The sequence below is a fragment of the Pristiophorus japonicus genome, chromosome 3 (genome assembly GCF_044704955.1).
Source record: "Pristiophorus japonicus isolate sPriJap1 chromosome 3, sPriJap1.hap1, whole genome shotgun sequence".
NCBI lineage: Eukaryota > Metazoa > Chordata > Chondrichthyes > Pristiophoridae > Pristiophorus > Pristiophorus japonicus.
In genome coordinates, this window is record NC_091979.1 from 243047347 (window position 1) to 243059721 (window position 12375).

Below are 12375 nucleotides of genomic sequence, written 5' to 3' on the forward strand. Positions count from 1 at the left end.
TGCTAACGATTCCCGCAATATTTCGTGGGAGTTTAGCGAGCGCGGTAACCGGTAGCAACCCGCTCCGCTGCGCCGTCGATGACGATGTGTGTTGACAAGGTGTTCAAATTCATGAATGGTTTTGATAGAGTAAATAGGGAGAAACTGTTTCCAGTAGCCAAAGGGTTGGTAACCAGAGGACACAGATTTAAAGTGATTGGGGAAAGAATGACATGAGGAAAAAATTTTTGCAGCAAGTTGTTACGATCTGGATTGTGCTGCCTGAAAGGGTGGGGGAAGCAGATTCATTAGTCACATTCACAAGAGAATTGGATAAATACTTGAAGCGAAAAAATTACAGGGAAAGAGCAGGAAAGTGGAATTAATTTGATAGCTCTACCAAAGAGCTGGCACAGGCATGATGGACTGAATGGCCTCCTTCTATGCTGCATTATTGGGTCATTCTATGATTTTATCTCATCCCATAATCTGTGCAGTTGAAATGAAAAAGGCTACAGTTTTTCAAGTGTTTCTGCCTATTTGTATTTCCTCATACCAGGCAGCATCCTAGAAAATCTGCATTGTATCTTCTTTACAGCCTCAATATGTGCACGGTGCTCAAACTGATTAGGAAGAGTGACCAAAGGCTTGCTCAAAGCAGTGGGTTTTAAGGAGGCTCTTAAAGTGAGGGAAGTGGAAAGGTTTAGGGAGGAAATTCCAGTACATGGGGGATGGGACCTAGGCAGCTGAAGGCACAGCCACTAATAAAGAGGGATAGATAAGAGGCTAGGGTAAAAGAAATGGAGGTCAGGGACAAGGGGCTTGTAGGGCTGGAAGAGGCGAGAGAGAGATTAGGGAGGGGCAAGGATATGGAGTGATTGAAGACAAGGATGAAAATTTAATATTTAAATTTGATGCTTCCCTTTATTTCTCTGCAGATTTATTAAGGGCCCTGCTCTTCTTCAAAATGGGATCTTTTATGTCCACCTGAGAGAGCAGTTTAACATCACACCTCTGACAGTGCAGCACTCCCTCAGCACTGCACTCGTGAAATTCTGATAACAGCTGGACTTTTCACCCGTTGCGTTTGAATAGCCTTACTGTAGTGTACTCTGTACTCAAAACTAACATTAGAAAGACTTGCATTTCTATAGCACCTTTCATAACCCAAAGCGCTTTACAACCAATTTTACTTTTGGTGTGTAGTCACTGTTGTAATGTAGGAAACGCGGTAGCCAATTTGCACACAACTAGCTCCTACAAACAGCAATGTGATAATGACCAGCTAATCTGTTTTTGTTATGTTGATAGAGGGATAAATACTGGCCAAGACACCGGGGATAACTCCGCTGCTCTTCAAAATAGTGCCATGGGATCTTTTACATCCACTTGAGAGAGCAGACAGGGCCTCGGTTTAACATCTCAGCCAAAAGATGGCGCCTCTGACAATGCAGCGCTCCCTCAGCACTGCGAGTGTCAGCCTAGATTTTTGTGCTCAAGACTTGAATCCACAACCTTTTGACTCAGAGGATGCCCACTGAGCCACAACTGACACTGCAAGTCTAGATATGTGACTCTGTTAGAACTGGAGTGCCCTCTGCAGGTGAATATTATCAATCTGTGCGTAGAACGTCGTGCGATTGGGATTGGCTAGGTAACAAAAATGCTGAATTGTGGAGTGATAACACAAAGCAAAGACATCGTTCTCCTTGCTGCTGCGGATGATAACACTGTGTCAAGGCACTGACTCCTAGACTTATAAAAGGGCTCCCACTACAGTGTGAGCAGATCCCCCGCAGAGGGTCCAGAGTGCAGAGAAGATGAGTCTGATGCTGGCTGCTCTGATCCTGACGGTGGCCTTTGTGATCTGCTGGTTGACTGGACGGACTCAGAGAAACCTGAAAGGGGGCAGAATTCCCAAAAGCCTGCCATCTTTCCCGCTGATCGGGAGCCTACTCAGCCTCAGGAGTGAACTCCCTCCTCACCTGCTCTTCCAAAAACTCCAGAAGACCTACGGCAGCCTCTTCTCCTTCATGATGGGACCTCACCATGTAGTGGTGATCAATAACCATCAACATGCCAAAGAAGTCCTGCTAAAAAAGGGCAAGATCTTTGCCGGTAGACCCAGTATGGTAAGATTGCATTGAATAATGGAAAGATTATTTTTTTTATAATTGCCTTACAATCATGTTTTTTTAAATTTACGATTTCAAAAATTATACATGCTCATACAAAATCTGCATTCTTTTTAAAATAAATGTTATGTTTTTCATGCACTTTATTTAATTATTTTGCACAATGTGAGAGTTGAGTTCTGATGAGTTATTCAGTAATCGAATCGATTTGCTTCTTGTTGAGTATCTGTATGGGGAGGAGGGAAGGGGGGAATAAATGAGATTTTGAGATGCTTCTAGATTTGTGTTTCTCATCCATTCTCTTGAATTGATAGTAAGGGATTTTGTGATGATTGATATTACTGCCTAACCAGCTCCAACTCAACATTTCAATCAGCCCAAGCCCTGATCTCCCTGAGTCTTCTCCACCTCCTCCAATCTACGGGCTTTTAAAAACCAACTGGGTATTTAAAAGCACCTTCGTGACTTCAGGATGCCCTACAGTGCTTGACAGCCAAAGAAGTACCTTTAAAAATTGTACATCACTTGTTGTAATGTAGGAAACACGGCAGCCAAATTTGCGAACAAAGTCCCACAAACAATGAGCTTTTTTTTTTAGTAACAGATGCCCTTCACGCAATCTTTATCACTCCTATTGATCATTAATACTGTATCATGGCTTCCTAAGTTCAGTCCGTTTTGAGTGAGGTAGAGATGGGCATTGCATTGCAAATGTAAATATATCCACTGTTTCAACTGCCGATAGTCCCATAGCTGCAAGATATCTGTGATAACATTGGCACATCTGTCTCCTCGTGTGTTGGGTCAGGGTTTTGGTTTCCTCCAACACGCAGGAATCTCGAAGAAGAAAAAAATACCCTGAGCCTTAACTCTGTGGTTGAGTGAGGTTTCAGTCCCACCAGCCCAGCTCCTGAAGGAGGCGTTGTCTCCTGCTATTCACTGGTCCCCAAACGATTGCTCTATTGAAAAACAGTCACCAAAGAATACTAGGCTCAGCGTGTTGGAGTAAGAGATGTGATCAGGAGTTCACTTTATTGCATAAAACTTCACCTATGAATGGCAACAGATCAGAAATTCAAGGGGTACCATTTTCATGAAAAGCAGAAGGTTAACACATTGTCCTTTCACCTCTGGACCTGGATTTGAATCCAGCCCAGACTTATAGGATTACATTTTCCTCTGTGTCATCTGAAGCCAATTCTCTTGCTGTCTGTCTCTTAAAAAAATCTGACGTTTCCCTTGATTACATTTTAGAGGATTAGAGAATAAGCAAAACATTTCCTCTGAGTGTGCATGAGTAGTTCTAGGGACCATACAATGATCCAATATGGCCAAGGACATTCTATCCCTTTGGCCCCGATCTTAACTCCAGACGGATTCCTCGCTCAGGCCTAAATTAAAATTACAGTCGCGTTTCAATGTCATCAGGCCATAGATAAAGAATGACCCTGTTGGCTCCAGGCGCCTGTCCAAGAGAGCAGGTTAAAATTGCAAATGTTGCGATCATAGCAGCTTTTGGACAGGTAAGAGCCAGGGCGATTTTAACTGCCCACCCACCAGATTTCTGCTGAGCGAGTAGGGTTAAAATTGCTTCCTAATGTAACTTTAATAATGTAACACAGATTCCCCTAGTGACCTAGGAGATAATAGCATGATCTGGTGCAGCAGTACTTTTCACATACACAATGAGGAATGCATGTTGGGAGGCGGCTGAGCTTTTGAGAAATTGATCGTCAAGCTGATGAAAGCATGTATAGTAGTATCAACAGTAGCGAGACTGAGGAGGGGACATAAGTGACCAATGTTCTGGGGACAGATGGACTAGCTTAAACCTCAGCTCAGGATCAAATAAAGTACTGGAGATGCCCAACGCTGGTTCAGCCTCAGCAGGTGGCCAGAACGGTTAGAGGCAGAGGTTTGTAGGTACTCTTGAGAGCCGAAAAGATTCAAATAGGCTAACGATATTGGCTCACAGATGACTTTCATGGTGGATTGCACTGAACCAAGCAAATTTGAGGGCTAACATTGAATGTTTGGTCTGCAGGCAGATTTCAGCCAATGCAGCAGCTGAGGTGTTACAATAGGTGATTATTGGGAATATTTCAGAAAAAAACATTACTAGATATAACAATTAACACTGTCACATCATGGAGCACAGACATAGGTTGGAAAATATGCTATATGGCCCAAACTGTCTTTCATTGTCTGGTTTGCATTTTAGAAATTAGAAATTTATAAGAACATAAGAAATAGGAGCAGGAGTAGGCCATACAGCCCCTCGAGCCTGCAATGCCATTCGATAAGATCATAGCTGATCATCGACCTCAACTCCACTTTCCCACCCGATCTCCAAATCCCTTGATTCCCCTAGAGTCCAAAAATCTATCGATCTCAGCCTTGAATATACTCAAAGCCTTGATTATACTCAAAGACATTAGAAATGGTTCATTCAAAAACTGGACTTTCTAATTCAAAACCAGATGGCAATTTTTAAATGGAATCTATTGATAATTAATATTGCCAGGGGAGGTGGTGCAGAATAGGATGACAGATTTACTATAAGCACTGTGATCCAATGAAGGATCGACTTAGTAACTGTAGATACTTTCCCATTCGAAGATTGCATCTAATGACAAATTTTCATCTGTTAATAGTGGAAACAACCAAAACCACTGCAACCCAACACAACCCAAACAACCCAACACAACAAAATCCAACTCAACCCAACCCAACTTAACACAAACAACCCAAATAGCCTAACCCAACTCAACCTAACCCAACCCAACCAACCCATTACAACTCAACCCAATTCAAATAACCCACCGCAACTCAACCCAATTCAAACTACCCATGTCAACTTAACCCAAACTACCAAAATAACCCAACTCATCCCAACCCAACCCAAATCAAACCCAAACAAACCAACCCAACGCAACCCAATTCAACCCAACCCAAACAACCCAACCCTACCCCAACTCAATTCAGCGCAACCCACCCCAACTCAACCCAACCCAAACAGCCCATCCCACCCAACCCAACTCAACTCAATGCAAACAACACAACTCAACTCAACCCAAACCAACCCAACTCAACTCAACCCAAACAACCCAATCCACTCCAACCCAACTCAACATAACCCAGCTCAAGCCAACAAAACTCAACCCAACTCAACTCAACCCGACACAAACAACCTAACCTAAAAAACCCAACTCATCTCAACCCAACCCAACCTAACTGAATCTAAACAGCCCAAACCAACTCAATCCAACCCAACTCAACAAAACTCAACCCAACCCAATACAAACAACCCTACCCAAACAACTAGACACAACCCAAAAAACCCAACCCAACTCATCCCAAAAAATCCAACACAACACAATCTAATTCAACTCAACCCAACCCAATCAACCCAACCTAACCAAACTCAACCCAACCTAACCAAACTCAACCCAACCTAACAAAACTCAACCCAACCCAACCTAACTGAACCCAAACAACCTAACACAACCCAGCCCAACTCAATCCAACCCAACGCGACCCAGCCCAACCCAGCTCAACACAACTCAACCCAACCCAAACAACCCAACTCAACACAACCCAACTCATCTCAATCTAACTCAACCCACCCCAACTCAACCCAACTCAACTCAACGAACCTCAACCAAGCCCAACTCAACCCCACTCAACCCAACCCAACTCAATCCAACCCAACCCAACTCAACCCAATCCAACTCAACCAAACTCAAACCAACCCAACTCAACCCAACCCAACTCAATCCAACCCCAACTCAACTCAACCAAATCCACTCAACCCAACCCAACTCACCCAACTCAACTCAACTCAACCCAACCCAACTCAACCCAACTCAACTCAACTCAACCCAATCCACTCAACCCAACCCAACTCATCCAACTCAATTCAACCCAATCCAACTCAACTCTTCACAACCTAACTCAATCCAACCCGACCCAACTCAACACTAGTGGCATTGCATACAAAATGTGAGTATATTAATGTGCTTTTTGGGGTTACTACTTCCACTGCCAGTAAAATAAATGTAGAGAGCCAGTGCCTGCATCTTTTCACTCAGATCCCTATACTAACAGAATTTGAGAGGCCTGCAGTACTGCAACAACCAGTTCATTAAAGCAAGTATAAAATGGAGGGACGAGGAGCTTGCTATGCTGAAACATTACCTCTTCACCCCATTAAGACTCACCTACAGCACCGGATAATAGGGTCTTCTAAACACAACTTGGACATGATTATGTACAGAACAAACTGCACTAATCAGGAACTGGGGTATAGGTCAGCAGCACAACACATACAGCTTCCCGTCTCTCCACAGAAACTTCTAGGTTTTGTCTTGTGTATGCAGCAACCCCTTTTCCTTTCCTCAGGGATAACAAAGTATATTTTGTACTTCCTTACTAGGGGAGCCTGTGCTACATTATTAATGACACAAAGGGACAGAATTTCCTTGTTATTGCAATTGGGCACATTGGATCATTGCAACCCAGTGTTTAGATATCAAAGCAAAAGCACTTATTATCTCCTTCCTCTGTTCAGGTGACTACAAACTTACTCTCCAGAGGTGGGAAAGACATTGCGTTCGCAAACTACGGGCCTATCTGGAAATTCCATCGGAAGCTTGTTCATTCAGCCCTCTTTCTGCCTGGTACTGGGTCAGCGGCTTTAGAGAAAATGAGTGAGTATACTTAACAGTCATGCACCGGCAATTATTTCTGGCTCCTCCGATGGCTCAGTGTGTTTATCGGTTGGCTGAGCCATGCGCATTAGCATAGTTCCAGGTTCAATCCTTGCTCTGGTGCTGAGTTAGCAGATCTCAGCCGGGGCGGCTCGAGAGACGCTATACTTGTCTGAATTAGAGAGGAGAAAATAAAATAGGGTTCCTACTCCTGTCTGTTCTCCAGTAAGCCCAGCTGGAGGTGGGTGTAGGCATCACATATCCTGCTACTACTTGTCTAGGTTCATGCGTAAATAATGGCCACTTCTCTGAAGTATCAGAAAAAAGAAATAGCTTCAGTACAACAGACCTGTAATGTATGCACCTGTTTGTAGAGCTGTTGCACGCAATGACATGCCATCTTGCCATCCGGAGCAGACAGGGTTCTCCAATGGATTGCACTCTATGCAGGAGTCCTCCCTTTATCTATTGGGGACTTGGCCTGGAGGGTGTTGCACAGGCAGTCCCATTCAATAGGTTTTTAAGTCGGTTCACGGACTCCCAGGCCACCGGCAATTTCAGCGGTCTGGAGGAGCCCGTGTTCCAAGTGTATATACAATGTGTGAGGTTGCAGCCCCTATTCCATTATTTGAAGGGGCTGCTCCTCGAATTTTGGCTGCACTTCAGTCCCGTGCTCCTGATCCTTGGGCACCCGGTGCGGAGGGGAGCTGGCAGGTCGGAGGGCCTCCTCACAGGACTGCTCCTCGGCCTGACCGAGGTGGCCATTAACAGGTCCAGGCAGTGGGTGGTCAAGGGGAGCGTTCAGCCCAACTGCCTGCTTCTCTTCCGTGGCTATGTTCGTGCCAGGGTGTCCCTGGAGATAGAGCACGTAGTGTCCACCAGTATGCTCGCGGCCTTCTGAGGTAATGGAGTATATCATTTCAACAGAGAACAGAATTTTAATTTGATTTCACAAGGTTTCCTTTAATGTCTATTTGTTAATTTGTGGATTTTGGTGCCCTTACAAAAGGGGGCACTTGATTTAAAGTTATACCAAAAATAGTAGTAGAGCTGTTGCATTGTGAGTGGCTTAGCCAGTCATGTGATGTTCACAAGACTCAATAAAACCCCAGTCAGTTGGGTTTAGATCATCCACAATGAGGTATGCCGTTGTGAGCCTAGTGGATGAACTGGTAATGTGTAGTGCGATTGTTAAACCTTTGTTAATAAACCAACTAGTTCCTAATAGCAATGTGTTGCTATGAATTCTTAAGCAAAGAATCCATGAAGCAAACACATTACAATATTCTATGAGGGAGTCAACACCTTCAGGAGTTTGGAGGGAGAAAAAAAGAGATTACATAAGGCAGTTTAATTTATCAATCCCCAGTCAGTGTGAAATACGTTTTCTAGTAAGTAATGAAAACTTACGCCAAAATTCACTTCATAAATGTAAGAAAAGATCCCAAAGGCACTTCACAGAGATGTAACCAGAAATAAAGGAGCTGAAGAAGATATCCTGGATTTTACAGTCACCAGCGAAGGAATGGCGCTTGCTATTCACCTCTGTCAGCCGTCCACAAAGATTTGACCAACTTTAGAGTGGTGACATCCATGGGCTCCACACTTATAACATTAATTTTTCAGAGCCAGAGAGATTGTTTGGTAGTAATTATCACTTATTACAATGTTAAAAACTCACTTACTCCTGAATGCACTAGCTATAACTTTTTCAGCTGTCTGTAGTGTGGAATTAGTGGGCAACTACCCCAAGTTCACGCCATAGCAGCGATTTAAATTGCGAGTCCGTTGATGAGGACTGCAACAGCGCACCCTGTGGAGGAACAGGGTATCTCGGAGAGCAAATTCGGGATTTCCATGTTTGCATGCACGGGTGCCTGAAGTTGCTGTCAGATTTACACAGTAATATTACGGCAAGATCCTGGCCATTAGCTTAGTGTCCAAAACCTTGGTCAGGAAGGTAGATTTTAAGGAGGGTCATAAAGACTGAGAGGGAAGCGGGGATTAGGGGGGATTTAAGGAGGGAATTCCAGAGCTTGGAGCTAGGCAGTTGAAGGCATTGCCGCCAATGGTGGGGTAAAGGAAGAAAAATGAAAGTCTTGCATTTATATAGCGCCTTTTATGACCACCGGACGTCTCAAATTGCTTTACAGCCAATGAAGTACTTTTCGGGTGTAGTCACTGTTGTAATGCAGGCAACGCTGCAGCCAATTTGTGCATAGCAAGCTCCCACAAACAGCAACGTGATAAAGACCAGATAATCTGTTTCTGTTATGTTGATTGCAGGATAAATATTGGCCAGGACACCAGGATAACTCCCCTGCTCTTCTTTGAAATAGTGCCATGGGATCTTTTACGCCAGTTGAGAGAGCAGACAGGGTCTCATCTGAAAGACGGCACCTCCGACAATGCAGCGCTCCCTCAGCACTGCACTAGGAGTGTCAGCTTAGATTATTTTGTGCTCAGGTCCCTGGAGTGGGACTTGAACCTACAACCTTGTGACACAGAGGCGAGTGTGCTGCCCATTGAGCCACCGCTGATACTGGAGGGGTAAAGGAAGGGGGATGAACAATTGATCGGAGCATGAGGAAAAGGAGGATTTAGGAAGGATTATCAGGGCTGGAGAAGGTTCCAAAAAAAAAAAGGGAGGAATGAGGCATTGGCGGTCTTCAAACTCCCAAGGCCTCCAGGTATCCTCATGGGTGAAGATACAATGGCTGGGAGCGTGTGGTTGGGGTGTATTTCATTTTCACCCTCCTTCCCCTGCGGTGGGTTCTGGCTGTCCTGCAGGACCTCAAACAACTGCCCGGTTCTGTTTGTGAGGCTGGACCATGAATATCTGCAGGACCTCCAGCCTTCGGGAGGGATCACTACAACCGAGTCCCAATCTGTCCTCACCTGCCCACCCTATGTGGATGCACTCTCCAGCGGGAGTTACAGTAAAATGATCAGGGCGAGAAACACTGGTTCTGATTCATTCTCTTTGACCCGGAGCTGACGTCCTCGTTTGCAACTGTGTAGCGAATGTTCTCACTGAGCCATCAAGGACCCCTGTAATCATGTCAGCCAAGTTAATAAGGGCACCAGTTGTTTTCTTGCATTCATTTTTAAAGTGGTAATATTTTCCTTTCCTCTCTAGGTCCGCAAAACCACCTCCTTACCCCACACCACCACAAGTGATATCATCATCATCATAGGCAGTCCCTCGGAATCGAGGAAGACTTTGCTTCCACTCTTAAAATGAGTCCTTAGGTGGCTGAACAGTCCAACATGAGAACCACAGTCCCTGTCACACGTAGGACAGATAGTCGTTCAGGGTAGGGGAGGGTGGGACAGGTTTGCCGCACGCTCTTTCCGCTGCCTGCGCTTGATTTCTGCATGCTCTTGGCGATGAGACTCAAGGTGCTCAGCGCCCTCCCGGATGCACTTCCTTCACTTAAGGTGGTCTTTGGCCAGGGATTCCCAGGTGTCAGTGGAGATGTCGCACTTTATCAGGGAGGCTTTGAGGGTGTCCTTGTAACGTTTCCTCTGTCCACCTTTGGCTCATTTGCCATGAAGGAGTTCTGAGTAGAGCGCTTGCTTTGGGAATCTCGTGTCTGGCATGCGGACAATATGGCCTACCCAGCGGAGCTGATCAAGTGTGGTCAGTGCTTCAATGCTGGGGATGTTGGCCTAGTCGAGGACGCTAATGTTGGTGCATCTGTCCTCCCATGAAGGCGAAGTGATATATGATTCCCTGAACTAGTGGATGAAGAGGAACAAAGACTTGTATTTATATAGTGCCTTATTACATAGCTCAGAAATGTCTCAAAGTCCTTTAAATTACTTTAGTGTAGTGACTGTTGTTACCCAGGCAAACGTGGCAGTCATTTTGCAAATCGCAATGAGATGACTGGCGAGTTAATGTCTTTTGGTGGCAATTGGTTGAGGGAGGAATATCGGCACTTTTGACAGAGCAGCACTCCCTCAGTACTGCAATGGAGGGTCAGCATAGATTATGCCCTTAGAAACAAAGACTTGCGCTTATATAATAATAGGGACTTGGATTTATATAGCGCCTTTCATGACCACTGGACGCCTTAAAGCACTTTACAGCCAATGAAGAACTTTTTGAGGTATAGTCACTGTTGTAATGTGGGAATTCATTATTTAAAGGGGCTGCTCCTCAATTTCTGGTTGCACTTCAGTCCCACACTCCTGATCTTTGGGCACCCTGTGCGGAGGGGAGCGGGTAGGTCCGAGGGCCTCCTTGTAGGACTGCTCCTGGGCACGGCCAAGGGTGCCATCAGCTGGTCCAGGCAGCGGGCAGTCGAGGGGGTCGTTCAGCCTGACTGCCTGCCTCTCTTCTGTGCGTACATCCGGGCCAGGGTGTCCCTGGAGATGGAGCACGCGGTGTCCACCGGTACGCTCGCAGCCTTCCGCGAGAGGTGGGCGCCGGAGGGACTGGAGTGCATCATCACCCCCGGCAACCAAATTTTAATTTGATTTTATATGTTCTAAAGTCTAATTTATTTTAAATGCCGGTTTTAGTGCCCCCCTCCCCTTTTATAGGGGGCACTTGAAAAATTATGATTTTAGTGCCCAAAAAAACAAAAATAAACACAAAAAGGGCACGTGAAAAGTGTTTGGAGTGTCCCCCAGATCGGGGGGCACTTGATTTAATTTATTATGTTTTCCCCAAAAGAGTTGTAATGTGGGAATCGTTGGGAAGTGTGACTTGGACCCACAAAGGCCAAGCTCACTGCCTCCCAGTCTGCTGCCACTTGCTCTATCGGCTGAGCGCAGAGAGTGAATTGGACTGATTTCTCAGTCTAATTATTTTGGGGTGGTATTCTTTGGCTCTGCACCTCAGTTTGCCACATAGGAAAGCTGCAATCCTAAACCTATGTCCGAGTACTTCGTAGCACAATGCTAACCAAGCTTTATATAAAATCCAAAGCAAAATACTAGGGATGCTGGAAATCTGAAATATATACATGGAAAATACTGGAGAAACAGAGTTAACGTTTCAAAAATGATAACTCTTGTCTCTCTCCGCAGATGCTGCCTGACCTGCTGAGTGTTTAGAACATTTTCTGCTTCTATCCAAGCTTTCTATTCCTTGTGGAAAGGCCCAGCCCACCGCGCTGAGTTTCCTGTCTGTCCTATTTCTAACAATAATATTATTTTTTTCCGGCACGAATTGGACGATGAACAGTTTGCCAAGAAGCTACCTCATTATGCTCCACATTTGAACGTTTGATGGACTCGCCGCTAGACCTAATGACTGAGGTGACACGAGCCATCACCAATGTAATCTGCTTGCTATGCTTCAGCTCATCGTATGATAAGGAAGACGAGGAGTTACAGAAAATTTTGAACTATAGCCAAGGCATTGTGGACACTGTGGCAAAGGATAGCTTTATAGACATCTTCCCCTGGCTCCAGGTACTTTAGTCCCAACCACTGTCTCTATCTGTAACATGAAGGGCTGGATTTTAGGCTTTTCGGTTTCGGGGCAAAAACGGAGGCGGAGACGGGAACGTTACCGGTCGGGAATAGTTTGCGTATGG

General features: G+C 45.2%; 1 protein-coding gene across 2 annotated transcripts in view; it reads left to right on the top strand.

The window, feature by feature from the left end:
* The first annotated feature begins 1627 nt into the window (after positions 1-1627).
* The window catches only part of cyp17a1 (cytochrome P450, family 17, subfamily A, polypeptide 1), a 34056-nt gene continuing 23308 nt past the window's right edge, over positions 1628-12375 (top strand). Inside the window, exons 1-3 of one of the 2 annotated variants that reach the window (XM_070876478.1) lie at positions 1628-2111; positions 6685-6823; positions 12021-12250. In XM_070876478.1, the coding sequence (XP_070732579.1) occupies positions 1800-2111; positions 6685-6823; positions 12021-12250 (681 nt within the window). In that variant the 5' untranslated portion in view covers positions 1628-1799. The remainder of the gene's footprint in view (positions 2112-6684; positions 6824-12020; positions 12251-12375) is intronic. The other variant, XM_070876477.1, reaches the window with a different exon arrangement.